Here is a 19,213-nt window from a genome sequence, read left to right on the forward strand (position 1 = left end):
TAGGTGGAAACCGCCAAGGATAAGTGGCTCACGTCATACGTCGCTTCCGCTATTCTCCTTCCTGACCTTCGCTACCAGAGCCGAGAAGGAGGAGGTGCGGCGGAGCAGGGGGCGGAGTTTGGGGCAAGGGGCGGTGCTTCGCGGGAAGCCGCGGTGGGCGGGGCGTCGCGTGTGTTGGGCGGTGTCCTCGTGAGGTCCCACCCCGGACCGGAGCGCACGGCTGCGCACGCCACGTCTCCTTAGCTAGAGTGTGCGGGCGAGAGGCGGAGGAAGTGGGGGGTGGGGGAGGGAAGAGAGGTGGGGGAGGGAGGGAGCAAAGTATCCTCTCGCGAGAACTGGCGACAGCGGCGGCGGCGTGTCCGTGAGTGTAGCGTGGGGGGCGGCGGCGGCGGCGGCGGTGGAGCAGCCCTAGCTGCGCCACACTAAGCTTGCGGGGCTGGGACCGGGACCGGCGCCGGGGCCGCGACCGCGCAGCGGGGTCGTGGCGGCGAGAAGGGGGAGGAGAAAGAGGAGGAGGAGGAGGGGGTCGCCATGGCCGGGCAGCAGTTCCAGTACGATGACAGCGGGAACACCTTCTTCTACTTCCTCACCTCCTTCGTCGGGCTCATCGTGATCCCGGCCACTTACTATCTCTGGCCGCGGGACCAGAACGCCGGTGAGTCCTGCCCCGGCCCGGCCCGGCCTGGCCTGACCCCGGGACGGCCCCAGCCGCTGTTGTACCTGGGCCCGGTCGTTACCGCACGTCGGTCCTGCTCGACCCTCTCGCCCTCTCCTGGGCCCTCTGACACCCACTCACCTACCCACCCACCCACCCACCCCGGCCGGCCAGGCCTGACCCAGCCCGGCCGGGCCCCAGGCCTCTGGCTCTGCTCAGCGGGCGTGTTTTCTTCTGGGTCTTCCCTCCTCCCCAACCCCCTTACCATTGTCTTTCTCGAGGAATTTCGCTTTTCTTTCCTTATTGTTCCGGGTACTCGTGGAGCCTTCTCTTTGTTCTCCCTCCCCATTCTCTTGTTTTTCCTCCCTTCTTTCGGGTGGTTTATTAGTGGGGTTTGGATTTGGAGGGGGAGTGGGATGTAAATTGGAAAGGTAAGAAAAGAGTTATCGAGGAAGGAAACCAAATGCATAATCACAGCTTCGAACTCCCTCCGACCCCTTCCATGCCATCCCTCGGACCCCCACCCCCCAATATATCTGGTGCAGCTGTTCCAGATGTTTTGTGGACCTTCTGGGCTGGATGACATGTTTACTACTCTTAACTGTGCTGGCTTCCCTCTCACTAACCTCCCCCCAACTCCCCTCCTTCAGAACTGATTTTTTTTCAATTTCATGCCTGTATTTTGTGTGCCTGAGCAGTTGGAATTGGAAATTATGCCACTATTCCCTTTCCAAGATCAAGGCTTTCCTGTTTATGTGGAAAAAGTGAAAGCATGAAGGAGTTAAGTCCTTTTAAAATACTGACCTTATTAGGGAGCTAGTCTGTTTTTAAGCCTAAGTCTTTCAAGGTAGATAACATGATTTAGGCTGTCTCAGCTAGGTGGTTTAGAAAAATTTGAGGATAACGGTTGAATTTCATTTTTGAATTATCCTGAGACACACAGGACAAGTGAAATAATCCTTGGATGCTAAACAACAAACAATATTCTGGGCCCAATAAGTTGTTTATGGCAGAGGTTTCAGGAAAAATTAGTGACTAGAGGATTTGGGGCATTAAAAATATCGAGGAAAAACTTTTCAACTAATAACTACGTTAACTTGTTTAAGCTCCAACTCTCTTAGGTCAGTGGGTGTTGGAAAAGTAAAGTGCTGTCTAGGTTGCACACATTACTTTGGGGAAAGTTGATGATAGTGGAGCTGTAATTCAGCTCAGAACTTGATGGGTTTGACAGTCTGGTTTGAACCATGTAGAATTTTCCATGACATGGAACCAAATGGTAATAAAGCTAAAAAAAAAAGTTCACTGATTGTGATAAGATTAGATATTTATACGTTAAATGCAAAAACCTCCCTGGAGTTACTAGTCTTAATGGTTTTCTGACGCTGTGGCTGACTTGGGAAAAATAGATTTGGGTTTATTGTGCTTTTTTACTGTGTGCATTCAAACCAGAGTTCTTTGGATAAGTTTTAATTGTATACTATCCATAAACTTACGCCCATTGCAATGAAAGCATTCTCTTTGTGGATGCTTAATTCTATCACATTTTAAAAGATGTTGCATTTATTTTTGAGTATATTGGTTTTTAAAAAATTTGTGACGATCCTTATCTGTTCTGGTTAGGATCATGCACTGCTTTCAGAGGTCAGTAATCGGTCGACATTTTGGTTTTTGTGGTTTCTATAACTTCCAGAAACTTGACATTTGTCTGAAAGATTTATATAGTGGTTTTTAGTTTTGGTCACAAAGTTTGACCTCCATTTATCCATATCAGGTGTACCCAAACTTGATCAACCCTGCAGTCTATGGGTAAAGTGGTATTGGAAAGAGCTGGAACTTTTGGCTGGTGACTATTGGGCCGTCTCTAACTTCACAGTGAATATTCCTTGCTCTTTTTACTTTGCCTTTTAAGTACTTCACTCATTCTTCGCTTGTGGGAGTGCATTAGTCAAAATATGACCATTATCTGAACACATACTGTGTGCTTTGACCTGTTTCATTATAGTGGAAATGAAGAAAGACAATTCCAGATTTTATTATAATTGATGTTAAAATACAGGAATAACACTTCTTTCTACTTTCTTTGATACCTTCTATGTAGCTTAGACTGCCTCCATAATAACAGGCTGGTATGAAAAAGATGCTTCTCTGAACTTAGAAAGTAGATTTTGAATTAATATTACTTTGAAGTAGGGCCATTGTGATATCTTGAAACATACGGTACTCAAATTTCACATGAAACTGCCATATGTAAGTTAAATGCAGCCTTTGACTAAACTTATTTTGATTTTTAGAACTGAATAAATTAAGTCTAAAAAAGAACAAAATAGCTTAAGAAATATTAACTGAAATGAATTTTAAAAGTGTTCAGCTGGAAATGTCTTACTAATTTTCCATGACCATCATCTGCACAAAAAGCCTGTTCTGTAGGCAGTTAGCCTTAAAAGTGAGTATTAATAATCTTCAAAAGGATTTAGTTTTCTGTTTTATATGTAGTTCTTCCTCTCCAGGCTGCCATTTTTAAAATGGTTGTATCACTTTGATATTTTGAAATCGTAAGACTCTGGAGTGTATAAAACTCCATAAGTACCATTCTCAGTTGGCAGATTGAGATAGCTGAAGTTTGGAGAAGCTAAATGGCGTATCGCTGGCAGGTCTGGCACGATCATTTAGGTTACCTAGACTCTAAAAAGTTAATAGTGGAATCGTTCTATCACACAGATTTTTAACCTGGAGTTCATCTGTTTTAAAAGAAATGTTTTGATAACTGTATTTTGGTAAAATTGGTGTTCTGAGAAGGGTCCCATAGGCTTCACCAGATTGCTAGAGGTGATCCATGATACCCAAAAGGTAAAAAAAAAAACCACTCTTCTTTTATAGTTTAAAAAAAAAATCTGGTGTGCTAAATGCAACTGTAATGAATACACATTTGTGGTGAAAGAAAGGTCTTATTTATCTTCCTTTCTCAGAGCTATCTGTTGTTCAATAAAATGATTAGAGATTTCATCACAGAGTGAAACCTAAAGAAGTAGTCTGATTTATGTGATCATATGGAAGAATGAAAAGTTCACCAGACTCTTTCAGAAGGAAGGGTAACCTTAACAATGTTTATTTGTTAACTTTTGAGATTAAAGATCTTTGGTAAAGTATAGGGATTCCAGTAAAATCTAGTGCGTTGGAATTTTCCTTGAGTAAGGCTGTAAGTGTGGGAGACTACTGTGACATTCTTAGAGATTTTCATAAATTCTTTTCAGAATTGAATTTAATCTGAGATTAATAACAGTTTATCATGATCACTTAATATTGACTTCCTGCTGAGTATGTAAAATTGTACTATGTAAGAGCTTGGTCTGTATGAGATTTCCTTTAAAACTCTTTAGTGTCACCTTAACTCTGCATCACCTCATGTTTCTAACATTCTCCAAACTTTTATGCTTTGGCTTTTTATGGATTTTGGGAATGTAATTTAACATTGTCTTCAGAAATATGTTATTTATATTTAATATTTATCTATTGCCTTTAAAACAAGATGTTTATTTTAATGCTATGCCATGTAAATTTGATCACCATACATATTTACATTCAACTCTTACAGTTAAGAGAAGGCATAGCTTTCGATATTGTTTAATTTTAGATTATTTGCCTAGAGGAAAGTGTAAAATAACTGGGTATGGTTTTTGTAACAGATTTCAAGGCCATATTTTTTTATTCTTCCCCTAGGTTAAGGGTTGCAGGTATTTGGAATACAAATAAAATACACCTTCCTTGTTTCAGGGTTGTTAGACTCCGTGGAATGTGTTATTTTTCCCTTACTACTTTCTTTTAGTTAGGTAGGCGTCTAGTCTAAGTAAAATTCAGTTATATTTTCTTTTCATCAATATGAGAATTGTTAACATCATTGACTTCATGATTTAATTTCTTTCTTACTTCCTGTTCTCAGCATTGTGAATAAGCAATAGCTTTGACCGTGGAATTTGAGCGAGAGTCTTCTTAACATAAAATCAGCTTTTGAGACCGTAGTAGTTTTGATAATCCATACTGTTTGTCTTTCTTTTGGAATGTGCTCACAGCTTGTGTGTCATTTATAGACAAACTGGTGGAACAGAAAGAATTGGAAGCTCTGATTATAAGTCCTAGTTCCTTCCTTAATTAGCTGTGTGACCTTGGGCAAGTCACTTAACTTCTGGTTTTCTCAGTTTTAGTACTTGCATTACCTACCTCACAGGGTTGTTGTGAGGAAAACACCTTTAAACTGTAAAATGCTATATAAATGTGGATTATTATTATATTACCAGGGTTTGTACCAGAGAGGGAAAAGAAGATGAGAATCACCACAACAGATTGTTGGAAGGGAGAACTGAAGCAAGCTATGGGCTGTAATGAAGTCTTAGTCTTATCTGTGGATTTTACTATTTCTGATCAAGAATGGACTGTATTAATCCCTTATTGAGGCAGGTATATGTTTAATTTTTTTATTAGTTAATTTGTTTATGGAGTTTTACATGTCATAAAAAGTAGCTGATGTAAGACTTTGCTTTAAAAAGCACATTTTGTGAATATAGTATGGAATTTTAGCACTGGAAAGGACCCTTTTAGTCATCTAGTGCAACCCTCTAGTTTTACAGATGAGGAAATGGAAGCCTATCTCCAGATGGGTCATTGGTTTAGAGCTGGAAGGAAACCTTAGAAGTTATTTAGTCCAATACCTTCATTTTGGAAATGAATAAACTGAGGCCTAGGAAGGTTTATTGTCTTGTCTAAGGTCACTAAGGCTAGTAAGCAGTAGAGCTAAGATTGGAACATTGTATCGTAACAGGCAAAAAGCTAATGCAGTCTTAGGTTTAGTGAATAGAAGCATAAGGGAGGCAATAGTGCACTATATTGACTCGTCAGACCACATTTGGGGGATTACTTCGTGCATTTTGAGGTGCTGAAAGTGACAGGAACTGTAGAGCTCCTTGAAGAGAATAGTCCGGGGTGTTGGTTCTTGAAACTGTGCCATTAAACCGCTTGTTTAATTTGGAGATTGGGCGGCTCAGTGAAGACGTGCTAGCTGCCCTCCCTTTCAGAGGCCTTTTATGTGGAAGAGCCTACATTTATTTTGCTCTGCCCAAAGGTCTGTTCTAGGAGCAATGGATCAATATTGCTGAGAGGCACATTTCAGCTTGTTAGAAAAAAAAATCCAAGACCCTTTTTCACAGCTAGAGTTGTTCAGAAGTTGAATAGGTTGCATTCCATATAGAGTTTGAGGAGGAAGCTTGATTACCAGTTGTAGAAGGGATTCCTACTTCCTCCTTACTTACCTATGGGTTGTCCTTAGGTGACTCTTGAAATCCCTTCTAGTTTTCATCCTGTGCTTCAGTGAGAGGTTAAGGGACTTGTGTAAGGTGTATTAAGTAGCAGAGCCAGTTTTCAGATACCTTGTCTGGTGATTTTTTTTTTTTTACCATTCATTTTAGGGTGCCTTTTTGCTATGTTCTTTCTTTTGGTGACCTCATCAGTTCCTGTGAATTTAATGATGATCTCTATGCCAGTGATTCTTAGATCTATATTTTCACCCCTAGTTTCTTTTGAACATCAGTCTCACACAAACCATCTGCCTACTGGACATTTCAAACTTGATGCCCTATGGAGCATTGAGTCTCCAATGAGTCTCCTATGAGTCTCCAACTCAACATATCCAGTGCAGTACTTACTATATTTCCCCCTAAACCCACTCCTCTTCTGAACTTGTGTTTTTATTTGAGCGGACCACCATCTCTGTTCAGCAAACCCTTTGTCATCCTTGAATCCTCACTATGACTCACCACACATCCAGTCTGTTACCAAATCTTGTTTCTTTATACATACCATCTTTTGGATATTCTCCCTTCTGTCTTCTCACAGACACTGTCCTAGTTCAGATCCTTATAGTTTCTCACCTGCGCTATTGTAGCAGCTTCCTAGTTATTAGTCGTTCTGCCTTAAGTTTCTCCCCTCCAACCGCAAAGCTGCCAAAGGAATTTTCCTAAAGTTCAAGTCTGACCAAGTTAGTTGCCTACTTAGTAAATTTCAGAAGTTCCCTTTTACCTCTAGAAACACATTCAAAACCCTTCACAACATGTCCCAACCTTTTCAACTATTGTACCTTAGTCCCCTCCACACATAGTATGATCCAGACAAACTGGCCTCCTTATTATTCCTTATACATGACTCTCAATCTTTGCCTTTTGCAATGGCTTTCTTCCATACCTGGAAAGTACTACCTCCTCAACTTTGGCTCTCAGAATCCCTGGTTTCCTTCGAGGCTCACTCAGAAGCTATCTTCTTCGTGAATTTTATCCTCATTGCACAGCTGCTAGTGCCTTTCCTCTCAAATCACCTTGTTATATCTATTTTGTACATAAGCCTATAGAATATAAGCTTGTCAAAGGCAAGGACTGTTTCACTTTTGCGTTCGTATGCCCAGTGTCTAGATGCTAAATAACTTGTTTATTTTAGAGTTGGAAGGAACCTTAAAGATCATTGTTTTGATTTTTAAATGGCTCTATATTTAAAAAAAAAATTGATGTTTTCCCGTTTGATTCTCTCAACAACTTTGCAAGGGAAGTAGTATAAGTATTCTCATTTTGCAAATGATGAAACTGAAGCATTAAAAACTGAATTATTTGCCTAGTGTTGTAAGTTGATAAGTGGCAAAAACTGATTGGAATTCAGGTCTTGTGATGCAAAATATATTAATTAGTGTTCTTTTCACTATATCCACTAAGTAAAAGATTTCAGAGATGTACTAAGTCTTACTAACAAAAATATTTCATGATGGGGAGGAGGATAGAAATGGGGAGAAAATCCGTAACTCAAAATCTTGTGGAAATCAATGTTGAAAACTAAAAATATTAAATAATAAGAATTAAAAAAAATATTTCATGTCGTGTGGATATTTTTAGTGAATGCAAAGCCTTCATCATTTCTTTCAGAATTAGATGCTATTCCAGCTTCACAGAAGTACATTGCATTGCACTGTTACATTAAGTAATATGTTGATTTGTGTAGTAGATTGAGTGATATCTTTTTTAAGTAAAAAGACATATCTTTTTTGAAAAAAACAATACATACTTGCTTGAGCTCAGGACATCCTAGAATGCAAAGATAAGTTTTACTTTACTGTAAGTAAATCATACTCCTTTTTATCTAGGGATAAAGAAGTGGTTTTTCTTTTTTTAAACTTCTTAACATTTTGCATTTGTGTTATATTGAGAATAAGACTATTTTCTGTATACCACACTTCAGGAATAATGTTGTACCATTTCACTAACTCTAGTCACCTTCTTTATTGAAAGGTATTGCTGGTAGCAAAATGACCCAGTTTACACTGTTAAAAATTCTTTCTTATATTGCTTTGGGTGCAGGAATAGAAATTGGGTTTTCTGACTTTCAGACTAGTTCTGCATTCTCCCAATACAGCATTACTTTCCTGGTAAGGATTTTGGAGTCCAAAGCCCCAGTTTCCCTTTTCCTGAAATGTTTTATCTTTCCCTTGTCCCATCTTTGACCGTCTGAAATAGTAACTTTGATATTTTCTTGCATTTTAGGTTCTGTGATAAATAGAAGTTCTTCATCTTATTGAGAGATAGATTTGCATACTTTTTTTTGTTATAGTGATAGAGATTACATCAACTAGAAAAATATATCCCAAACCTTTTCTGCTCAGATTTTTTTTTCACACTCCTTGTCAGTTTTAAAATTTATTTTACTTACTTTTTCAGCTGATATGCCTTAACTTTTTCTTATGATTTTGTCATGTTTGTTCTTTCCCTCTTCCTGCTGCTACCCCTTGTCTCCCCCATCAGTTTTGGCCTATTGAAGAAGGCCACTTCTCACTTGATCAAAATTGGTATTTCACAAAGGAGAGAAGACAAAAGATTAGGTAGGAAGTAATAATGCTTTGATGAGATATCCAGCTTCCTTATTCGGTATTCTCTTGGAACTCTCTCCTTATTCCCCTTTTTCCTTCTCAAAATAGTTCTGATGATTTCTTTTTGTTTTTCTAATATCACCCTGAATGTACAACAGATGGCTCATAAACATTTCTTGGTCCTGTAGTATGGATGTTTGCAGTTCTTCTGAGCCATATTCTATACCCTACATTATACAGTAGACTCAGTACAGTCAGTTTATCTGTGATATAGTTTGCTTGTAATCCTTAATTTCACTTGACCTTTTATTAGGGGAGCAGTTATTTTTATTTGTCTCATCCTCATCAAATTGCTTGACTTAAATATCATTATATTAGTTTTCTTATTAATAACAAAGAATGGTAGTTACCTCATAATATAGCCTAATTATGAGGTGACTCCCACAATATTTGCTCAGATCCTGTATTTGTGTATGCATGTGCATATTTAATCCTGTGGTTTTATGATCAGTGTAGATAGCCATACTGGAAAATCTGGTCCTTATAACTGTAGTTTATATCAAAGAAATACAATTTAGAGACAAAAGGGAGCTTAGAGGTTATCTAGTCCATCCATTAGGGTCACCTAGATGGTGCAGTGGAATAGAGTGCCAGGCCAGCAGTCAGGAAGACTTATGTTGCAATAAACCAGCTAGCAGCTGCTGTGGGGGTGAAAAACCAACACAAGCCCAACAACAAGAACGCTGCAAGCCTAGGTTCTTTTGATCTGCTTTACTAAGGAAAGCAACATTAAGGGGTTAACAATCTTACTTTAATCCAACTTATGAATATCATTCACGCAGCTCAGGGGGAAAAGCCAGAATCCTGAGCTTCAGAGCAAATACAAACAGAGCAAATAAACATGAATCAACAGACAGATTTCCGTCTGACAAAATCACAATATACAGTTACAGAGAAGCATCGACACCTGAGTTTTCTTCAAAGCCGGGGAGCTCATAACAACGGCTGGCCCAGAGTCACACGCCACTCCTGCTGTGGCTCAGAGCTCCAAGGGAGAAAGCCAACCTCTGGGTTTATAGATCTTGTTCAGGGTCAAAGGCGAGTCACACATGTGACTCACTCACGTGACCTAAAAGCGTCACAAAAATGTGACTTAAACCCATGTGGTCTAAAAGCCTCAGATGTCACAAACATGTCACTCAAACCCATGTAAACTGGGCTTTCCCTTGAGGCGAGAAGGTCATCAAGGACTCCTAATTTAATTAAGGAAACAAAGGCCAAACTCTTCAAGGGCACTTGATCGAATAAGTGCTAAAAGCCCATCTTGATTGCCAAAAAACTTATTAGTTGTGTAAGTCCAGGCAAGTCACTTAACTCTGTTTGCCTCAGTTTCTTCATCTGTAAAATGAGCTGGAGAAGGAAATGGCAAACCATTCCAGTATATTTGCCAAGAAAACCCCAGATGGGGTCGTGAAGAGTCAGACACGACTGAAACAACTGAACAACAGTCCAACCTTTTGCATTTTACACATAAGAAAACTAAGGCACAGAGAAGGTACGTGACTTGCTTATTAAGGTTGCATAGTAGAAAATGTCAGTCAGAATTTGAACTGTTTTTTCTACTGTCCTCTGCTCTCTTGATATATTATGAGATGGCAAGAAAGGTAAGATTATATTTTTTGTTGTTCTGTTAGCTTTTTAGGCCTTTGAAGGAAAAGCAGTGATGTATTGAGCCTAAATACTACAATGGATATAGGGAATATGCCACTGAGTTTTCTTTTGCTCTTGGACAAGGCATTTTACATCTGGGATTTTTCTTATTTAAAACTGAATAATACGTAATGTAAAAGTATTTAGTATCTTAATCACTTTGACACAGTATCCTTTGTAAATGGGTATCTTACCAGGACCCTTTGTTCTGAGAGGGGTAAAAACTAACTGAAAGGAACAAGAGTAAGAAGCGATTATAGTGGCTATTTTTAACTTAAGCTAATTTATGTAAATATAGAATATAATAATTCTGACTTCACTGAGAGCCAGCACGGTGTAGTAGACTGAGAGTTGATCTTGGATTTAGGAAGCTCTTGGTTCAAATCCTGCCTATGACACATTCTGGTTGTGTGATCATGGACAAATCACATAGTTTCTTAGTGCCCTAAGTGACTCTCAGTTCCCTATACTGATGAAACTGCATGTCTGGATCCAAAAGAGAAAAAAATACAGAATTGCCTTTGCTTTGTGAATGGCAGAACTTTTAATGGCAAACTTCATTTAAAATTTGTTTTTGGTTTGTATGCCATTGTGTTACGGAGTGTGTTATCTTGTATCGTGGAGCACTATGGAGTGCTGGATAAAGACTGACTGAATTAATATTTTTCATATACTTGATTTTTAGCTTCTGGTTTGAAACAGTAGGACACCTATGTGGGTGAACAGACAGTTCAAGCTTGAAAGTCAGGAGTTATTTGTACAGTGATTTGACTAATTGGATAGGGAAACTGTGACAGCATCATTATTCTGAACAGATCAAGAAATCTGCTATCATTGTCGTCATAATATTACAGAATAATATTGAATATCATTCGTTGGTATAATAGTAATGCATACTTAAATAGTGAAGTAATTTGCATAGTACTCCCAGTAGAATAATATAAACTACTCTTGCGCGGGGAACTGTCTTGCTTTTGTTTTTGTATTTCTAATGTTTATCACAGGGCCTTGCACATGGTAGGTCTTTAATATATACTTGTTGAATCAAATTGCTTTGTGGTTAGAAAGAGATATTATTCTCAGAAGAACCTTGTGATCTATGTACCTCATATATTATGTCCATTTTGCAAATGAAGAAACTGAGACTTAAAGTATACTTGCCCAAGATCTTACAACTTAGGCCTCGATCCCAAATCTTCTAACTCCATGTTCAATCTGCGTCCTTTTTAATACACCAAAATGGACATAATATTTCAGAAACTTGCTTCCAAAGATACCTGATAAAGTAAAAAAAAAAAAGACATTTTTAAAATGCTGATTAAAAGTGTCTTATAATGGGAAGAGTAAGGAGACCTGAGTTGTATCCCTAGATATTCTTTTTACAAGCTGTGTTACAGTGGGTAAATCACAGTCTGTAGTCTTCAGTTTATTCATCTGTAAATTTAAGGCATTTGGTTGATCTAGCTGATCTCCAGAACCCCTTTAAATATAAAGAAAATGACCTGACAGTTAAGGGGTCTACCTGTAGTTTGTTGGATTATGTCTATTTGGGAAAATTTTCAGGCATATAGAAATACTGAGGTGTTACAAATTAGTCATATGTCACACCTAGAATGGACCTGAGTGATCTATCTCGAGTGGTCCAGGGATTTTTAATTTTTTTTTGTGGTAAAGCTATTGGGACCCCTTCTCAGAATGTTTCTAAATAAATAAAATAAGATGCACAAGCTTACAAAGGAAACCAGTTATATTGAATTACACTTACTTGTACACATACTCAGAGACCCCAGGTTAAGAACTCCTGATCTAGTCCAAGTAATTCTCCTCCCCCACTAAAAAGCAAATTATTGGTGAAGGTACTCTGGCTTAGGGAAAATGTGACCTGTTCAAGGTCATGCTAATTAGCATTTATTGCATGTGATACAGCCAGAACTTGACACCCAGGTATCATAGTCCAGTATTCTTTTTATTACTATGCTTATGATCTTGTATGTGCGTAAAAGTTCAATTTATGAAAGTCATTTAAAATTTTTTGAGAAATCTTGTTAAGGAAAAGGGAACAGTTTTACCTATTAATATTTTAATTGTTAGTATTATTATCATCCCAGGCCTAGTCCTTCATTTAAAGGAGCTTAAACAGGATGAAACTAGAAAGCTGACCTAGGCAGAAATAAAATAGACAGAGGTATCTAGAACTGACAGACCACTAGGGAAGACTTATCCCTTAAGCTAGACCCTGTATTTTTTTTTAAATGCACCTGTAATTGCCTGTCTATACTGTATATAGGTTGTATCCTTAAATCCTCACTGCTGTTAACAAAGTACTTAAACTGACTGACTTGAGGATTTGTTGCTGACTTAAGATTTTACTGTGTAAGTAAGCTAAGGAGATAATGGGAAAGGGCCCATACTTAAAGACATAACCACTCGGAAATCATTTTAACCTTATTTCAGATTACTTCCCTTCACGTGCTCTTATGTTCCAGTCAAACTATAGTACTTGTTCCCTGATTTTGCTCTATATCTCCTACTTTCATAGATTTGATGAAGGCTGTCTTCCATGCCTGGCATGTTCTGTCTGGTACTATGTAAAGAAAGTGTTCTCTTTCTATAAGACTTATCTAAGATTTCTGTCACGAAACCCTGATCCTCCTAGCTGAATGTATTTTCTGCTTTTCTCAAATTACTCTGGGTCATTAGTTATCTGTACCATATTTTATCTACTTTGTATTATATCTAAGTATGTATTTTATCCATCCTGCTATTTATCCAAGAAGTAACGAATTGGGTCATTTTTCATTTATGCATACTTAGGAGCTAGTGCGCATCTTTTTCAGTTTGTTTGAGGGCCTCTAACGTCCTAGGACAGAACTAGTCTATCATGATTAGCCAGCAGATTAGATGAATAGTGTCGTAGGGATAGAAAGGAATGGAAAAATTGAAGTGGACAGGGGAAATAGAGAAAGAGAGAGAGAGAATGAATTTTAATTTGAGGTCTTAAGTATGCTGCCTAGACAGATTGTAAGTGTTCTTAAGAAGTATTTATTGCTATAAATTTGAACTCATTTGGACAGTAGAATACTTTCGTAGTTCCACTCTAAAATCATGAAAATAGCTTACTTATACCTGTTCGCTGTATGTCTTATTTTGGTAGGCCACCACAATCAAAAGACAGTTATCATAGTATTAAAAGAAAATTAGGGGGAAAAATAAATAATAGTTCAGAGAATTAAGTGTAAGTGGTGTCTTGGGAGTATTGTGATGACTAGAGGCTCCCACCTACATTTTACCTGAAAGTGATATGATAAGTTTGTTAAGAGGTTGTGGATAATATTTGGTATGAAATCCTTTTCTTATTGAACTAGAAAAAGTCAGCAAAAATGCCCGAGTGAAAGAGGAGCTAATTAATTTCCAGTTTTTGAAGTTACATAAATTTTGGTGTGCTCTTGGAGAAGCATGTCATATTCTTATTTAAATGTGCTCATAAGGTTTTAATTCTGTTTATAATAACTTATATGAATCAAGATTTCCAGTCCTGAAACAGTCATCCAAAGTAATAAACAAACTGGAGGCTGAACTTATGTATGGGCATTTCTTTGCGAAGTTATAGTAAGAATAAAACTTTTGTTTGATGAGGAACAGAGTCAAGGGCTTCATCAATTTATTTGACTATGTTTTGATAAGGCTTTCTTTATTACAAATTAAAGTTTCATTTTTTATCATATTGCTTTCAGGTAAAATGTAGTTGGGAGCCTTTATAAATAAATACCTAATTGTCTTCATCATAAACTTCATAATAATATTAATTGCTGCTTCCAAGCCATTTGTTTACTTTTCTTCAAAGTCTGTGTAGTTGGTTTATCCCAGTTACTCCATCATCAAATTACTTCAGTATCACTCTTGGAACTACTGGGTACATCCATGGAGAAAGTTTCAAAATACAGCTTATTTCACCCACTGGAAATTTATGGATTTGTAAGCTATTCTGGATCCTTCTTGTTCACAGTTCTTTTGTTTTAATCATATTGACCTTTTATTTCGTTGCCTAGAGCAGCTGTTGAATACCTTTCCTTTTTCATTAATTTCCCCAACCCTCCTACCTAACTGGTGGTGACTCTGTCTTCTCAGTGAGACTGGAGGCTAATCCAGTAAGAGCTTCCTCTACTCCTGCCTTCAAAACTTCTGTGTTATATGGATTTTCTCTTTGACTCTTCATCTATCCATAAATATGAGCATATCTCACAAACTCCAAGAAAGCCTTCAATCAACCACATTCATGGCCAATGGCCTCTTTACTTTTTTATTCAGTCATAATCCTTGATTTGAATCAGATTTCCTTCACTGTTTGACATACTTGACCATCCCTGTCTTCTAAATATTCCTTCCACTTTTGACTTTCAGGACTTACCACATTCTTTTTAATTCTTTGAACTTCCTTTCTTATCTCTTTTGCTGATGTTCCTCAAGAATCTGCCTTCTGCCTTAATTTGTTCTCTTTCTTTTGCAATCTCCTATAATCCCAGAACCTGAAGTAGCTTCTCTAATCAGAAGACTTCCAAATCTGCATGTCCAGTGGTGATATATTTCCTGATCTTCAGACCTATATTTTCACCTAGCATGTTAAATTCCATATGTTCAAAACTGTACCTATGATATCTGACATTTAACTGATTTGGGAGGTGGAGTGTCGGGTATGAGGAACAAAGAGCAGACTGTATCATAGAGTACCTGAAAGGGAGTCAGGTGTAAAAAGACTAGGAAGGTAGGAAGTGTCCAGGTTGTGAGGGCTTTAAATGCCAAATTGCATTTTATATTTAATCCTGCAGGAAATAGGGAGCTCATGGTGGGGGAGAATTAGTGGTAACATGGTCAGAGACTTGTTTAGGAAAATTACTTTGGTGGCTAAGTGGAGGATTAATTGGAGTGGGGAGAGACTTGAGGCAGAGGAACCATTCTAATAGTCTAGGTTCAAGGTAATAAGGTTGTGTATTAGGTCTGCATGTGGCCTCTGTGAATAGAGAAAAAATTTACGTGTTGTGAAGGTAGAAATGACAAGACTTTACAACAGATTGGGGAGTCAAAGATGACAGAGAGGTTTTGAATCTGGAAGGTGTTCCCTTGATAGCAGTTGGAAAGCTGAGAATTAGGTAGAGTTTTGGGGAAAAGATAATAAGTTCTGTTTCAGACATTTTGAGTTTGAGAGGCCTCTGGGGACACTCATTTTGTGGTGTTTATAAGGCAGTTGTTGAGTGATACAGAACTTGCTCAGGAGAGAAATTAGGGCCATATATACATCTGGTAATTATCAGTATAGACATAGTTGAATCTATGGGAGCTGATGAAGTGGCTGATAGAGATAGTACAGGGAGAGAATAAGAGGGTCCAGAATTAGTGGGCATAAACTGGATGAAGATCCAGGGAAGGAGACTGAGAAGGAGGGATCAGAAAAGACCAGGCAAGAGCAATGTTATGAAAACCTAGAGAGTAGAGAGTATGTAGGAGGAACAGGTGGTTAACAGTGTCATAGGTAACTGAAAGATCAAGGAAGATGAGTGTGTGGGTCAGAAGACCACCGAGAAGTAAAAAAAAAAAGAGATTTCTCAGGTTAGGAAAAACAGAAGCTTTATTTGATCAAGTGTTTTGAGAGTTGGGCATCTCTCTCCCCCCCCCCCCCCTCCCTCTCTCCCAGGGCAGACAAGCAGTGATGAGAGGTAGCTGGGGGAGAGAAGGCAAGCAGGGAAATATATACCCTTGTGCAAACAATTCTAAGAAATCCCACCCCAGACGCTGGACCCCCATCCCTAGTCATGGGAGACAAGTGGCCTCACAGTCTAACCAGGAATAAAGAAATAAATTTTTACCCAATACAAGCACAGAAACTACAGTATTACCTTGTAGGGGAAAATAGGTGAGGGGAGGGGGAGAGGGGAATACCATCTGGTTTCCCCAAAATCATATGATTTACAGGAAAACAAAACTCAGGCCTGGTGAGGTCCTTGCCTGAGTTATTCATAGGGAAGCTTTCACAATCTTGTATTCCACTCACAGCTGAGATGACATCTATAAATCTAAAGAAGGAGGGGGAGAAAGACATTCCTAAAGGCTAAATAATTAGATTCCCACAGACTCAAATTCATCCCATTTTCCTTTTCTCTAAATATTGATTCTCAATATTTATATATATATGTATATATATATATATATATATATATATATATATATTTCCTGTGAAGCCTTTACACTTTATTCTCTCACTACCTCACACAATCTTTCCTCTTCTTGACACTGTTTTGAAGAGTTCACACACCACTGCTGATATGAATTATCCACCCACCTATCTTCTTCATTCATCACACTTTTATACCACATTTCTTTCCCATCATGCTGGTGTCCCATTACCCCTTTTCTTTTTTTTTTTTTTGGAAGAAGTTATTTTTTATTGATGAAACCCACTTTTTCATTGGAGGCTATACAAGACAGTTGTTGGAGTTAAGGTGAGCCTGTAAGATCTGGGCATTTTCATCAGACTATAAAAGATGAATTAATGAAAAAACATTTATTAAGAACTTACTATGTGCCAAGTATTGTGCTAAGGGTTACTGGGTCAAAAAAAAGAAGTAAACAAGACAAACCCTGCCCTCAAGAAGCTTACATTCTTTTTTTTTTTTAATTTAAATTTATTTATTTATTTAACATTTTTAGTTTTCAGCATTGATTTTCACAAGAGTTTGAATTACAAATTTTCTCCCCATTTCTACCCTCTCCCCTACTCCAAGATGGCATATATTCTGGTTGCCCTGTTCCCCAGTCAGCCCTCCCCTCTATCACCCCACTCCCCTCCCATCCCCTTTTCCCTTCCTTTCTTGTAGGGCAAGATAAATTTCTACGCCCCATTGCCTGTGTATCTTATTTTCTAGTTGCATGCAAAAACTTTTTTTTTTTGTTTTTGAACATCTGTTTTTAAAACTTTGAGTTCCAAATTCTCTCCCCTCTTCCCTTCTCACCCACCCTCCCTGAGAAGTCAAGCAATTCAACATAGGCCACATGTGTATCATTATGTATAACCCTTCCACAATACTCATGTTGTGAAAGACTAACTATATTTTGTTCCTTCCCAACCCATCCTGCTTTATTGAATTTTCTCCCTTGACCCTGTCCCCTTTTGAAAGTGTTTGTTTTTAATTACCTCCACCCCCATCTGCCCTCTCTTCCATCATCCCCCCCCCCTTTTTTTATCTTCTTCCCTCTTCTTTCCTGTGGGGTAAGATACCCAATTGGGTATGTATGGTATTCCCTCCTCAGGCCAAATCTGATGAGAGCAAGGTTCACTCATTCCCCCCTCACCTGCCCTCTCCCCTCCTCCCACAGAACTGCTTTCTCTTGCCACCTTTATGCGAGATAATCCACCCCATTCTATCTCTCCCTATCTCCCTCTCTCAGTATGTTCCTCTCTCATCTCTTAATTTGATTTTATTTCTTTTAGATATCTTCCCTTCATCTTCAACTCACCCTGTGTCTGCTCTCTCTCTCTCTTTTATATATATATGTATATACACATAGATATATACATACATACACATTCACGTATATATATATATATATATATATATATATATATATGTATATGCATATTCCCTTCAGCTACCCTAATACTGAGGTCTCATGAATAATACATGTCATCTTTCCATGTAGGATTGTAAACAAAACAGTTCAACTTTAGTAAGTCCCTTGCAATTTCTGTTTCTTGATTACCTTTTCATGCTTCTCTTGATTCTTGTGTTTGAAAGTCAAATTTTCTATTCAGTTCTGGTCTTTTTACTGACAAAGCTTGAAAGTCCTCTATTTTATTGAAAGTCAATATTTTGCCTTGGAGCATGATACTCAGTTTTGCTGGGTAGGTGGTTCTAGGTTTTAATCCTAGCTCCATTGACCTCTGGAATATCATATTCCAAGCCCTTTGATCTCTTAATGTAGAAGCTGCCAGATCTTGGGTTATTCTGATTGGGTTTCCACAATACTCAAATTATTTCTTTCTGGCTGCTTGCAGTATTTTCTCCTTGATCTGGGAGCTCTGGAATTTGGCGACAATATTCCTAGGAGATGTCTTTTTGGGATCTATTTGAGGAAGCGATCGATGGATTCATTACCCCTTTTCTAATACATATGGGAAGGATTGATCGACGTATTGACAAATCAAAGGCTGTAGTCCCTTTTATAGGTACAAATACAGAGACCCAAAAGAAAACAATAATACAGTCGTCTCTTTAAAATTCAAAAGTCTCTTCCCATACAGCTGTCTGGCAGGGAGCATCAGTGAAGTCTCCTTGTCCTTGGTATTTGTTTCAGCCATCCCCACAGCTTCTTCTTGTAGGAACCAGCTTTCTGTCCATTCTTCTACAAAGGTTACTTTAGCACAATTTAAGTTACTATTTCTAATCCTTATACCCTGATCATTTTTACACATTCAGAATTGGAACCTTGGCCAATTGCCATGTTTAAGAAATTCACATCAGAACCCAAATTTTCACGCTTTACGTTGACTCATTATTAATTTCCCCACCAGGAGGATGAGACTCCAGTACATACATAAATACATTAAATAACCAATTTTTAACACAGTACATATAAAATCTTAACCTTTTAGTCATGTCATGTTTCTTTGATGGCATTACAAAATAAGCTACAAGCCATTGTTCTTTTAATGTTATTAATTGTAACAAAACCTTAGACAAGTTTGATATTAACCAAATAACAAAATAATATTCTCACAAGCCTTTGGCCTAATAAGTGTCTCCATACCACTACCAAGAATATAAGCTACCCTAACTTATGCAGGGCCACACACAGGAATACTAGTCCCAGTCCTATGGTATTACAGAAAAAAAAAAAAACTACTGCTCTTAGAATCCTTTTAAACAACGGGAACATCTTAAGGTGAGTCTTAAGCAGTTTACATA

General features: G+C 38.2%; 1 protein-coding gene across 1 annotated transcript in view; it reads left to right on the forward strand.

Moving 5' to 3' along the window:
- The first annotated feature begins 275 nt into the window (after positions 1-275).
- The window catches only part of SEC63 (SEC63 homolog, protein translocation regulator), an 87,285-nt gene continuing 68,347 nt past the window's right edge, over positions 276-19,213 (forward strand). Inside the window, exon 1 of the mRNA XM_036766405.1 lies at positions 276-655. Coding sequence (XP_036622300.1) covers positions 532-655 — 124 coding nt within the window. The 5' untranslated portion in view covers positions 276-531. The remainder of the gene's footprint in view (positions 656-19,213) is intronic.

Source organism: Trichosurus vulpecula, chromosome 7 (assembly GCF_011100635.1).
Source record: "Trichosurus vulpecula isolate mTriVul1 chromosome 7, mTriVul1.pri, whole genome shotgun sequence".
Lineage (NCBI taxonomy): Eukaryota > Metazoa > Chordata > Mammalia > Diprotodontia > Phalangeridae > Trichosurus > Trichosurus vulpecula.